Source organism: Hippocampus zosterae, chromosome 18 (genome assembly GCF_025434085.1).
Source record: "Hippocampus zosterae strain Florida chromosome 18, ASM2543408v3, whole genome shotgun sequence".
In the NCBI taxonomy this organism is placed as follows: Eukaryota; Metazoa; Chordata; class Actinopteri; order Syngnathiformes; family Syngnathidae; genus Hippocampus; species Hippocampus zosterae.
This window is the reverse complement of record NC_067468.1, coordinates 11,932,008-11,944,881: the sequence shown is the minus strand read 5'-3', so window position 1 is coordinate 11,944,881 and position 12,874 is coordinate 11,932,008. Positions and strand designations below refer to the sequence as shown.

The window sequence follows — 12,874 nt, the reverse complement described above, 5'->3', positions numbered from 1 at the left end:
TCCACGTAAATATTTATCTTAAAATGAAATGCATGGTCTTGTACATGAGTAAAATAAATAAATAAACCCAAAACAAAACCCTTCAATCATGAAAATAGATATCCACGTAAATATTTATCTTAAAATGAAATGCATGGTCTTGTACATGAAACCAACCATGAACACTACATTGTCCAAAAGAGGAAGACACTTTCATCACTTGAGAAAGGGCTTTAATATGTCAAAATAAAGGAACCATGTGGTCACTTTGCAAAATTCTTTACATTAGAATTAGTTGAACCTATGCGAAACAAATGACGTGGTCCCTGGTGGTCTAGTGGTTAGGATTCGGCGCTCTCACCGCCGCGGCCCGGGTTCGATTCCCGGTCAGGGAACTTAGTTTTCGTTTTTTAATTGTTGTAATTTTGAACGAAATCATTTAAGGAAATTTCAAAACAACTCTCGCAGAACGCGAGTCGTGAAGGCCGTATGATATACTATTTTAAAATAATTTCAAAAACGTATCTCCCCGTCGGGGAATCGAACCCCGGTCTCCCGCGTGACAGGCGGGGATACTCACCACTATACTAACGAGGAGTATGTGTTAGCCCTAATATTCAGTCATTATCAAGAAGTAAAACTTATGAGTTACTGATTACGACGAGTTCAGGTCAGGGCTACAATTGATAATACCTTTAAGACCGACATTGCTTTGAGTGTAGAGTTATGGTAAGGGTTAAGGGTATGTGTGAACTGCCGTCTGGGTGTTGGTAGTTCAATGGTTGATTTCTCGACTGTCACGTATCCACCAAACCCCAACTAAATACAGCACTTTTGACGTCGTTGCAGATGTTTTTTTACTTCTTATAAAACATTGTCTGCCACTATTTGCAAGCATTCGTGGTTCAGTGGTAGAATTCTCGCCTGCCACGCGGGAGGCCCGGGTTCGATTCCCGGCCAATGCAACTGTTGTTTTCATTTTTTGTGCTGTTTGTGATATTGATTGGCTACTCTAAATTGTCCCAGTGTGAATGTGAGCGCGGATGGTTCTTCGTCTATGTATGCCCTGCGAATGGCTGGCAACCAGTTCTGATTGTACCCCGCCTACTGCCCGAAGACAGCTGGGATAGGCTCCAGAACGCCCGTGACATTGGTGAGAATCAAACCACTTTACACAATGGATGGATGGATGGATAGTGTTATATCGTGGACGTGTTGGAGTTAATGGAGTTAGGGTTGTCGATATATATTCAAGACACAAGCAAATGTACTTCCGCTTCAAACGCAGCATTATATAATACATTCTTTACAGCTTCATTGTAAGCATTGGTGGTTCAGTGGTAGAATTCTCGCCTGCCACGCGGGAGGCCCGGGTTCGATTCCCGGCCAATGCACAGTTATTTTTCCAACTTCCAATCAAGTACGAAATTGTTTGGAGCTTTTTTTAACCACTGTTGAATGCAGACTTCAGAGGTCCCACCAGGACGGTTTTTGATGACGTCATCAGATTGGTCGCCGCTCTACGTCATGAATTCTACACAGGTGTGTCGGAACGCTTGGTCCGATACCGTGTCCAACAGCACTAACGTTAAAGGAAATACATGATTAAATTGAATCGACTAACGCAGATACTTTAACCCGTGACCGACGCCACAAACACAATTTCACCATCAGCGTCAAGTGTCATCGAATCCATTCAAACAACAATTTCAACCCATGGTGAGTGCGAGTTCCTATTTTCCTTCGCCAGCATCTTATTGAAAACGTCCGAAAAGAAGGCAATTGATGGAAACAGCAACGTGTTTTTAAAGACGGAACATTGTGGTCACTTGACGTGATTGACTGTTTATAAAGCGTATCGCGTGACAAATTGACACGATTACTTTGTATTAAGGAGCTTCGATGTGGCTACGTGTCCGGATGTTTTAGATGTAACGATGAAAGTTTAGCGGTGATTGCTGAACAGAGAAACTGATTGAATTGACGTGACCGATTATTGAAACGTATGCAGTTGTGGCATAAATTGCGAGATGGCTATCTGACGTGCATGTACATGTGACGATGAACGCTTTAAGTGTCAAGAGTAGATGAAGTGAGCGGAAACGTACAAAACTCTTTGTGTTAAGTCTGTTCATTGCATATCGAGATATAGACGCTGTATAACTGCTTTGAATAACGACCGAGCCTAATGTAATAGATTCGCTGTTCACAAATGATAAAAATGGGGATTTTAACTGAACTGTACCAATTGATGATGTTAAGTAAAGCACAACTCAAAATGCCTCGAAGTTGAAATGAAAGAATGTCAAAATTAATTCAAATAATCTCTGCACTGAAAAAAATGGCTGGTGACAAAAATAAACCATCAGAACCAGATAAAGTGAAACCCAAACCAGGTGAACTTGAAAGAGAAAACGCAAAGTAACCGAAAAGCCCCTGAAGAATAAAACGGAGAGACTAGTGAAGCAGAGAGCTGCTAAATAGAGACAAATGACATCAAAGATGAATTACATTGAAGCCTTTATGTAAGCGGCATATGACAACTTTGAAATAATCACGCAATTATACAGTCAGTTCAATAAAATCACTGTGGAATTTGCTGCACCTCCAAAAAAAATTATGGATTGCTCTCAGAGGAGAAGAGGGATGCGGATTATACGACCTGGTGTCGGCCCAAGGCTGCTCAACTCCATGAATTTGGGGCGGGCCTTAGGAAATGGCATCTTTTAACCATCCCCAAAGTCTCGTAAGCCAGAGACTGACCCCCAAGTCCGCCAAGTATTGTATTTCCGGCGTGAGCATCTTCTCACATGTGCTCCTAAACTCGGGATGGATGTCTTTCCTCACGTTATATCCCAGGATGGACTTCACTCCCAGGGGCTGCCAGGGTAGGAAGCGGCGGTCTCTGATGCGTAGCGCCTCCACCGCCTCTCCCCCTTCCAAGCACAATGCTCTCATCTCTGCGTTTCTCCTTCGGAGCTCGGCCACGTCCCGCTTCATCCTCTCCCGCCCGTACTCCTCCACCTTGTCCCACAAGGTGGCGTTGAAGTGTCGGTAGAGCCTCCAGTCGGCGCCATTCCACCCCAAAGCCCTGGCCCTGGATTCTGGGGTCAGACGAGAGACGGAGGCGCTCATGCGAGCATTAAGTTTGAAATACAAAATATCCTCCATGCTCCAGCAAAGCGTCTCCTTCAGGAGGATGAGCGACTCGTCAAAATATTCCGCAATGAGCACCAGGTGGAACCTTTGGGACAAACTCTGAATGGCCTCCGTCACGTCGGGATGGTCCGCGTCCAAGTTGTTGTCCGAGCCCAAGTCGAATAAGAGCAAGTTCTTCAGGTAGAAAGCGTTGTAGGCGTGAGCACTGTAGTAGGTCCGAGGACTCCTGAGGAACTCCTCCAGTTTGTCGCGGCCACCTATTTTCCAAGTAAAGGGCACAGCCCTGTGGTAGTAGTGGAAGGCCGACTCCAGGACGCAGGCCGGATGGCGCAGGATGGTGACGTAGGTGGCGTCGGGGGGCAACAGCGCCCCCACCTCAGCGGGGTGGAAGCGCATGTGGTTACACACTACGTTGAAGCACTGGCCGGGTTGGTAGCTCTTCACTTGCCAGCGACGGAAAGGCGACGGATAGAAAAAGTCATTGCGGCCGTTGGGGAAGGCGAACTTGAGTTTGTGTTTTTCTCCGAAGCGGAAGAGGATGTTGAGAAGAGTGCTGCTGGCTGTTTTGTGCGTCTTTAGGAACATGATGTTCCCCGAAGGAGCGCACGTGTCCGTCTGGAGCCTTCGAGAAGGCCGGGGAAGGTTCTCGTTGAATGGTTTGCCCATGTTGAGGGTACAAGTGGCATCTCTGGAAGAAAACCGCAAGCCCCCTTTTACACAGAGAGCCATCAAAATTGCTATACTAGAGAAGATTGTACTTATCGAATCCGTAGCTGCTAAACGTTCGGCCTATTGCAATTTTTTTTTTCTCCATTACCTGATGTCCACTTGCATTGGCAAAGTCAAGCGATATACGAGAATCATGATGTTGGTCAATAGAAGCCATAGAACGAAGCCTCGCGTTACGGTGGTGCGCTTGTTTCCTGCTACATGCAACATTTTGAAGTCCAGTAGGAAAACCTGAAACGACATTTGATAATTAAAAATAGCCTGGAATATATGAATCGTTATAGTGGGCTCACCCTATAAGTGGAGCGAATCCAGGAATAGATAAAAGGAGAACACTGCTGAGCTCAACGAAACACAACCCCCCCCCCCCCCCATGTTTACACTTTAAACATATTTATAGTTGGGGAGCGAAAAAAACCATGTTTAACACCACACTATTGTGACTTCCTATCAGGTTAAAATGCCCCAAATAGGTTATCAAAAGTTGTTTTGGCTCTTGACAAATACATTTTGATCAACGTCGTCTCCCTCTGTGATAACTCAGTGAGGGTCTTGGCACATTGAATGAAAACTACGCCTCCACCCTCGTTGGGATGAGCGGCAGGGATAAAGGATGGATGGATTTCCATTTGCCTAAACTAGCATTAGCCATATATTAACCAGAGAAGACGGTTATTTACCTGCATATGAGCGCCGACGCGTTATCAAGTGGTCGTGACCGAGGGAAAACTGGTCAAACAATCCTACATTGTCCTGTCAATGTTCATTGATTGGCTGACACCTAATGACAAAGCACCACAGGCTCCTCCCCTCCCCTATTTTTCTCACCGCTTTGGTCAATGAACTCCCACCTGCATAGTTTGACAACCATACTACGGGTATGCTAAGCTCTACTAATTAATATATTCTGGACTGTATTGAGAAACGAGGCTTGCCGAGAGCACCAAACCAACACGCTAACCCCCAATTTTGCTCATTATTATTTTTCATTCATCTTCCGAGCCGCTTGATCCTCACTAGGGTCGCGGGGGATGCTGGAGCCTATCTCAGCTGTCTTCGGGCAGCAGGCGGGGGACACCCTGAATCGGTTGCCAGCCAATCGCAGGGCACACAGAAACGAACAACCATTCGGACTCACACTCACACCTAGGGACAATTTAGAGTGTTCAATCAGCCTGCCACACATGTTTTTGGACTGTGGGAGGAAACCGGAGCACCCGGAGAAAACCCACGCAGGCCCGGGGAGAACATGCAAACTCCACACAGGGAGGCCGGAGCTGGAATCGAACCCGGTACCTCTGCACTGTGAAGCCGACGTGCTAACCACTGGACTACCGGGCCGCCCCTATTATTATTATTATTATTATTATTTTATTTTTGTATTATTTTTCATGTATTTAGAAAAAGCAAATCGTCTTGTTTCAATAGTGCAGATGTGAGACAATGTAGTTTGGATTTATTTTTTTTTACTCCTTTAAGTATAGCAACTATAGTACACAATACACTTCAGTGGCTTGGTGTCAACAAAGAGGGGGCGGGGCAAGATCATCATTGTTTCATGAATGATTCACATGTTTATTTTTTTTCCCACGTTTTATTCTCGTTTCAATTAAAAAGAATATCTTACAATTGTACGAAATTCTGATCAACTGGTCGATAGAGCACACGCCAAGTTACAAACATTCAACGTGCCTCGGTGCAACATCATTTGATTTCGTTCCATACTCTCTTGCACAAATGAATAAATAAAACGTGTCGGACCGTTATCTTTGTGTGATAACGTTTAATTGGTTCTTGTGCTACTGTGTGAGAAATGACGGGAATATTTGTACCTATATGCTTCGAGTGAACATTTCATCTCATTTCATCTCTTTATCTCACGGACATCACTGTGCATCACAAATTCAAAAAACAAACAACCGTATGTTTGTGCCCAATATAAATCGGCACAATAATTACACTCCGCACTGATTACACGTACAATTCCCTGCGTTGCAAATGTTGTGCGTACACTTTTAAGGCATGTTGGAGTGAGAGTTGGTGAAGTTTCCAAAAAGTGAGCTTCCACATCCTTGTCATACGGACTTAAGCCGCTGATAATTGCTTTTACGACAAACAAAGGGCCAATGAGGACCTAACTTTTGTCTCTATTTTCTTACCCACGAGTTTATAAACAATACAGGTACCCTTGCTGTAATGTAGTCCCGCCACCAGCCCAAGATGGGGAGGAAAGGGAGGTCCATGCTCAAGATGGCGGAATGCCGGCAGCGACTGGTGATCCCCGCAACTTAGTAGACGGGCTTGTAGAATATTTGCCGCCCGAGTATGCGCCGCTTGAGCTCCTTCCATAGAAGGCTGCGCTCCCGCTTGGAGCCCTTCATGAAGCCGCGGTTCTCCTGAGCGCGACGGGACAGGTATGGGATGACCTCATCCACTGGCCCGTACGGGACGTATTTGTACACTGGGAAACCCGCCTGACCTGAGGACACAAGTTTTGGTTGAGTCACCCCACCCATGAGGCCAATCGTTGCTTTTAACTGTTTACGAGTGGATGACGCACTTCGAAAACAAACACGACAGAACATGTGGAAAAAATGTCATCGGCAAAACAAAATGAAGGAATTTGCCATCTCGTCCAAAAGTCAGCCGAACGAATGCCCGTGTGTCCCGATACATTTGTCCCTACCGAGTGCGGGTGTCCCCCAAAAAAATCGCCACAAGTGGATCATAATTCAGTTTTTGAAGCAAAAATATTTTACAACATCAAAGTCCAATTTGTGAAACATGACATTTATGACCCTTAAGTAAACACTGCTTTAAAGATTATTTATGACAAATTCATTTTGTTTTGGCTCTTAATGACACCCCCAAATCATGAAAAAATATTTTACCTTGTTTTTAAAAAAAATTCAAAATAACTATACATTACATAAAACTCCTATACATTTAATTGTGTGTCAGAACCCCCCGATGAAGGGTAAGGTTCCACGTGCTGCGCTTAGAAGAGCATCACTGGAACTGATAACTTCCTGTATCGAGAAATCTCCAACGGGCCGTCCCGTCCACCTTTTTGTCTGAAGGTTCAACCGCTTCAAAGACCGCCGAGCGACTTTTGGCGCCGGCGGTCACATAACGGCGTGATGCAAGCCTCCGTATGTTTATTGTTAGTATCAGTGAGGGATGTCGGGGTTAGGACATACCGAGTGGGAAGCTGATCTGGTCACACATGCCGAGCAGCTGTCCAAAGTAAACTTTATTCTCAGCGGGTGACAGGCCCATCTCATTCATCCTGGAGGGGGAGAACACGTTTGTTACGCAACGCCGGACGCAGACGTTCGGAGCGAGACTAAAACAAACTTCTCCAAGGTGAATTCCACCGTGTCCTCGTTGTGAGTGGCGACCATGATGTTTGATTTGCGTTCGTGCTCAATGTCCTCGAGCAGGTACTCCAGACATCTGCGATTTAAAAAATAAAAACATACGGTTAAGAAATGTACCAAAAACCTCTCACCAGAAGGGACCGCTCACTTGTGGTACATCTTGTTGGTGGCCTCATAGTCGGGATTGATGGGATCCTCGTAGCCAATCTCCGCCGCCCGGGCTCTTTCCTGGTACATGTAGGCCCCGCGCACCAGCTTGGCACCAAAGTACCAGCCCTCCCGCCGAGACAGCTCAACGTCCACTGTCACGTTGTCATAAGCTTCCTGGAATCATTTACGGTTGCTAAGCGCAGACACTGAGGACCTAGCTAACCACCGACCCACCTAGCTTCTTGTCTTACTAGCTTCCTGGCGACCTAGCCGTCTGTGTCTCAGTTCCAAACGCAACCCGGTCGTGTTATCTCCACATCTAAACTACCCACAATCCACTCGCCCACTTACCTCTCGCCACCAACCTACAATTTTCGTAACCTTCCTACTTATCGACCTAGCCACCAACTTACCTTTCTTCTAAACTTCCGAGCTAACTGTTAGCTCATTCAGCGCCATTGACGGCTATTCAAGTGAAAAGCTCTGTTTTGATACCATGTGTGGAATGAGTTTTAGGCAACCCGTGTATGTCGTTCACTGAACCATCCGCGTTGGTGATTTTCCAATTCAAAAAATGCAGAATTTAAAGAAGAAACTTGTCAGTCAGCGATCTGACCTTCAGGTAGCACTGATACGTGTTGAAGATGATTGGCTTCTCCGTGTTGAACTTCCTCTGCATTTCCAGGGTCAGACGGCTGATCGCGGGCTGGAAGTACGTCTGCTCGGCATCCACCATGAGCCGCACGCCGTGCTTTAAGGCATGCTGACGTCACACACAAAAAAGAGGAATCGAAACGCTGAGGTATTCATGACAAGACAGAAGTTCAGTTTTTATCTGCCCTCACGTTGGCCAGGACGTCAACTCTCTGAAGCATTCGCTTCATTTGCCGCTCTTCCTCAGCTGTGAACGCGCATAGCAGAGGCTCCAGCTGGCCCGTCTGTCAGGTAAAAAAATTTTTTTTTAAATTAAATCCTCATATCACCTGTGTAGAAATGTGTCCTTCAGAAAATTAAAAAAAAATCTATTTACCTGAAGATTTGGCACCATGAGAAGATTGGAAATTTTGGTTGTGTCGTCTATCAAACTGTTCCAGTCGAGCAGATCTATGGTTCTGGAAATAAAGACGAATGGAGAACAAGGATGCAAAGAAAATTTGTCATACAGGGACCATGTAAAATGCTTTATTTTTAATATTTCAAGCTACTCTTACCCCGACAGTCCCAGTTGCTCTCCAGTGAACCAGCTCTCAATGTCATCCTTAGCAGCGACACCCAGGCTGGTCAAAGTCTCCTACAAAAACATATTCTCATGAGAAAAAAAACAAAAAACAAATGCACTCACACATTCTTAGAAGAAACATACTTTCGACACGCACCTTGAGTTGTCCCGGCTCCAGTTTTTGCTCGAGGGCCGTCATTTCTGATTTTCCCTGCTGGGCTGCCAAGAACTTAAAGAACTGCTTCCATTTGACCAAGACTTCAGAAAACTGGAGCTGTGCACAAAATAGGATGGGGATATCTGTCAGAACTGAACATACAAAAAAAAATGTTAAAAAAAAGAACAAAGTCATGACCAATGTTCAGTCAGCCATTTTAGTTTGAGGCAGCCATTTTGGGCAATTTTCAGGGCTCATATTGTAGCATCATTTGAAAGCAAGTATGCTAGGCAGATGGGCAAAGTTATGATTATTACACACAATTATTATTATTTATATATTATATATTGATTATTATTAAGGACACTTTGATTCTCTCCTCTTTCATCTCAAACTGCTTTTATTATTTTACTTTATGTTAACTGTTTTGTAAAGCGCTTTGTTACAGCTGCCGCTGGTGTGAAAGCGCTATATAAATCAGCATGTATTGTATTGTATTGTATTATTTTTTTTAATAATTGAGTTGAGTTTACTCACACCGCAGAAGGTTTGCAGCAAGATCCTCGGTTGGTTGTCGTGGTGGATTTTGATACCTTGACACTATATCTGGTAGCAGCTCTTTCTGCTTCTTGTCATTGTAGTACAATAACAAGATATACTGTATCTGATTTGATTTTGTAAGACGACGATAACACACTTAATAGTGAACTTGAAATCTATTTTTTTAAAAAAAAGTGGCACCCACTTAACCGTACCGCCGAGGGATAATTCCCCAGATAAATGGCCAATGATTGACTGCCGTAGTGAGATAAACCGCCATTACCGAATGAGTCATGAAGCAATTCCATAAACGCATTTTGGTTAATATTGAGGACATTGTGTTCCACTCACAAGGAACTGCGGGCGTCCCAGGGCTGTCATTTTGATGGCTGAGAAGCCATCTGCCGAAGCTCCACCTGAAAGTCCATCCGCACATTTTCACTGACGTCCGTGTGGTTATGATCCGGTTGCTTACATAGAATTTGTCATTACCTGAGGCTTTGATGCAGTTAATGAACGTTTCCATCTGGTTGTCGCATTTGACCTCGTCGGCGTAGAAATACGTGCGGGCGCTAATGACGCCGCCGCGTCGATCGCCGAACTGCCGATGGGCCCTGTACTTCTTCTCGCGGTGAGCAGCATCTAGAGGGGTGAATGGAGACGCATGTGATGCTTACAAAGGCGGAGCCTATTTTTTGGGGGGCGCGGGGGGGAGTCAAGTATTAATATAGCATCTGAATTTGAAATTAGGAAAAATGATGTGAAGGGGCGCTACCAAGTCTTAAGTCTCGGTATGCTTGTATCTTGGCCCATCTCTGTTTTTCAAAGTTTGGTGATCCTCTAACCGATTTGCCATGAAAACTGATGGCTTCTCGCAGCTTTAATGATTGAAGTTGCAATTTGCATTGATTGAAACCGACTTGAGATGTGGCGACTATTTTTAGTAAAGGCAGAAGATATGAGACCACTTTGTCCATGTAACCCGAAGAGCACTACTTCTCAGAATCAGAGTCCAAATATAACCTATAGCAGGGATCATATATTATGGCACACCACAACATACCATAGCCTGCAAAGTTGTCTGCACAAACTCTCCAGGAACACAAACAGACCAAGAACCAGTCTACACCACTCACTTGGACTTTCTTTCTCGGCTTGGGACACACAGGATCTGCAAAAGAAAGATCACAATCGATGAAAACAACTATTATTAAAGACAGCTGCTATCAGCGTTGTCCTCATGGCAAAAGAATTTGATGCATTGTTTTTTTTTTTTGTTTATTCCAAGGGAAAGACTGCAAATGATTAACACTCGCATGAGTCAGGACGAACCAATGAGAAGAGAGGGGCCTGTCCTGAATAGCCAATAGCGCGCGAGCTCCTGGGTAGTCGCTGATTTGTGTCAACACAATTGTTTGTGTTTTATTTTAATCGTGGCACAGCAAGTGGAACGTGCAGCATGTGATGATGACGAATAGGAGGAAACATTGGGGGCATGAAGGAGTCATGGAGTCATATCATTGAAACGCAAGATAATATGGGGGGGGGGGGGGCTTTTACATGTTGGTTACATAACTGCGTAACTTGCACCATATGGGCTCAGTTTCACCCAAGCAGCATGTGATGGGGAGTTTAATAAGAAACACATTCCATGACGTCGAGTCAAACATGAACTCACTCCATCTCCTTCTTCTCGGCCTCCTCCTGCGTCAGGTCCTCCTCCACGCTGTAGTCCAGCACGGCGCCCACGCCGAACGCCTGGTTCTTCTGGATCAGAGGCTTGATGGCGTTGTGGTCCTCGCCCGCCACAAACTGGCCGTAGAAGGTCATCTTCATCAGCTTCTCAAATAGCCACTGACCCAGCACCTTCTTGCTCAGCTCCATTAACTGTAATTGCGTAACACCCCCATTCTGTTAGCCGTACGTTGCGCAACAATGTTTTGCACGCCGCTGGTGTTTTTTTAATTATACTTTTAGATAATTACAGTACATGTAATACATTTTAAAATCTGAAATACACCATCTGTCTATTCACCCAACCAGTATACAACGAATTGAAATCATTTTCTGATATTATGAGCTCTAATTAAAGTATACCAACAGTACATTTATTTTTTTAAGGATTTCATTTTTATTGAATACATTCAATAGCAATGATTCAAATGGATCACAACTGAGTGGAACTGTCACATTCTTATTAAAAATAAAATGATTGGGATTCAATTTCCTCAATGTTTAACTGATGTCAATTCAGGGATTGTTATTCCTCCTCTTCTAACAACTAAAACCTCTAATTTTAAAGTCATAATTTCTTTGTTAAATGTATCAAGGCAACTTTTCGCCCAAGATTCTTTCGATTCCGATTCAAGCTGCTGTGTAACTGCAGTCCACGTGCCGACCATGCCTTCAGCAGATGTAAGCGTGCGGCCGCCTCACCTCCTTGTTCCTATCCACCAAGACGTCCACGGTGCATAGCTTGAAAACCAACAGACTCCTGAGCAGCTCCACATTGTTCTTACTCTTGTAAGCTTCTTCTGTGTTGTTGAAGTCCACGCTGATGTTGCCTCGCGGCAGCCCGCCTGAGTCGCTCCTGCTCGGGCTGATGAGCTCCACGGGTTCAGCCTCCACCACGCCGCATCTTCCGTCCACCATCTGCGGCTGCTGCTGTTGCTCCTTCTCCTTCTCTTTGGTGGACGCCGCCACTGTTGACCTGCATCTTGTTGCCGGGAGGCAACGAAGCTTTCCAGCTCTGTTGGCCCGGACGAGAGAGGAGACGATCCTGTTAGCGCGCGACATTGTTTTCGTCTGTGTCGGGTGAAGATGGGACGTTTTCCTTTTTTACTTGGCACGTTGCATAATGTTCTTCTCAATATGGGTGTAGGTCCTCCCTTGTCGACATCTTATGTAATAAAAACAGCCCTCTTCTCGACATACCCCCCCCCCCCCCGTCCCCGCCAAAAGAATAAAAGCTTTCAGTGACGTCCACGCCTTTCCCATTCGCAATTGCATGACGTCAGCAAGTAGTGCGTACAAGGAAGGATATTTAGTAAAGCGTGTCGGTTAACTTTTAAGAAATACACTCTCGATTGAAACATCAGTCACACCTTCGCGATCACAATGAAATGGATGAATAGAGTAAAATAGAAAAAAATATATTACATATTCCTTCATTGGCTCCTAGAAGGGAAATTAAATCGTTAACCTCTATTACTACCACTGATGAGAATAATTTGAATACTGTACAGTGAAAATGATTTTACATGGGGTTTTCGGCTGGCAACCAGTTCTGTGTTCTCCGCCTACTCCCTAAAACTGCTGGGATAGGTTCCAGTACGCCCGGAAAATGAGTGAGGCAAAACCGGCTCGGTTAATCAATGGGTGGAAAATAAACATTTTTAAGATTAAGATATCCTTTATTTGTCCTCCATTGTAATAAGCCAATCTCAAGATTTTTACTTATGTAAAGGAGTTAAATTAGCCTAACTCTACTTTTGTCTGTCGTTTTTTTTTTACATCAGTTGTACTTATGTACATTATATGAGCAATTTGGGAATCTCCGGT

General features: G+C 44.6%; 2 protein-coding genes and 4 non-coding genes across 7 annotated transcripts; 3 read left to right on the top strand and 3 right to left on the bottom strand.

Moving 5' to 3' along the window:
• The first annotated feature begins 302 nt into the window (after positions 1–302).
• trnae-cuc (transfer RNA glutamic acid (anticodon CUC)) lies at positions 303–374 on the top strand. The gene has a single exon. It is a non-coding gene; the product is annotated as a tRNA-Glu (tRNA).
• A 130-nt stretch (positions 375–504) lies between these two features.
• Positions 505–576, bottom strand: trnad-guc (transfer RNA aspartic acid (anticodon GUC)). Its single transcript has one exon. It is a non-coding gene; the product is annotated as a tRNA-Asp (tRNA).
• A 297-nt stretch (positions 577–873) lies between these two features.
• trnag-gcc (transfer RNA glycine (anticodon GCC)) lies at positions 874–944 on the top strand. Its single transcript has one exon. It is a non-coding gene; the product is annotated as a tRNA-Gly (tRNA).
• A 358-nt stretch (positions 945–1,302) lies between these two features.
• On the top strand, positions 1,303–1,373 carry trnag-gcc (transfer RNA glycine (anticodon GCC)). The gene has a single exon. It is a non-coding gene; the product is annotated as a tRNA-Gly (tRNA).
• A 1,109-nt stretch (positions 1,374–2,482) lies between these two features.
• On the bottom strand, positions 2,483–4,798 carry gal3st1b (galactose-3-O-sulfotransferase 1b). 2 transcript variants are annotated; one of them, XM_052051632.1, is made up of 3 exons: positions 4,548–4,798; positions 3,956–4,098; positions 2,483–3,826 (listed from the first exon to the last, which is right to left on the bottom strand). In XM_052051632.1, exons 1-3 carry the CDS (start codon positions 4,551–4,553, stop codon positions 2,689–2,691), a joined length of 1,287 nt encoding a protein of 428 aa, XP_051907592.1. In that variant the 5' UTR covers positions 4,554–4,798; the 3' UTR covers positions 2,483–2,688. The 2 variants fall into 2 exon arrangements, with proteins under 2 accessions (XP_051907592.1, XP_051907591.1); XM_052051631.1 differs by lacking the exon at positions 4,548–4,798 and having other exon boundaries at positions 3,956–4,110.
• An 830-nt stretch (positions 4,799–5,628) lies between these two features.
• Positions 5,629–12,242, bottom strand: prodha (proline dehydrogenase (oxidase) 1a). Its single transcript, XM_052051556.1, has 14 exons — positions 11,750–12,242; positions 10,992–11,200; positions 10,450–10,484; positions 9,806–9,955; positions 9,665–9,729; positions 8,774–8,890; positions 8,609–8,688; positions 8,428–8,509; positions 8,243–8,335; positions 8,014–8,160; positions 7,396–7,571; positions 7,225–7,323; positions 7,068–7,156; positions 5,629–6,346 (listed from the first exon to the last, which is right to left on the bottom strand). Exons 1-14 carry the CDS (start codon positions 12,107–12,109, stop codon positions 6,156–6,158), a joined length of 1,893 nt encoding a protein of 630 aa, XP_051907516.1. The 5' UTR covers positions 12,110–12,242; the 3' UTR covers positions 5,629–6,155.
• Between the last annotated feature and the right edge of the window lie 632 nt (positions 12,243–12,874).

Excerpts from the sequence above, each read along its gene's own strand:
- gal3st1b (XM_052051631.1), bottom strand. The coding sequence starts at position 4,110 with ATGTCGTTTCAGGTTTTCCTACTGGACTTCAAAATGTTGCATGTAGCA. Across the intron at positions 3,827-3,955 it reads CCAATGCAAGTGGACATCAG|AGATGCCACTTGTACCCTCA; the intron begins GTAATGGAGAAA and ends GTTTTCTTCCAG.
- prodha (XM_052051556.1), bottom strand. The coding sequence starts at position 12,109 with ATGTCGCGCGCTAACAGGATCGTCTCCTCTCTCGTCCGGGCCAACAGA. Across the intron at positions 8,891-9,664 it reads TGGGACGCCCGCAGTTCCTT|CTCCAGTTTTCTGAAGTCTT; the intron begins GTGAGTGGAACA and ends TTTTGTGCACAG. Across the intron at positions 7,324-7,395 it reads ACCAACAAGATGTACCACAA|ATGTCTGGAGTACCTGCTCG; the intron begins GTGAGCGGTCCC and ends TTTAAATCGCAG.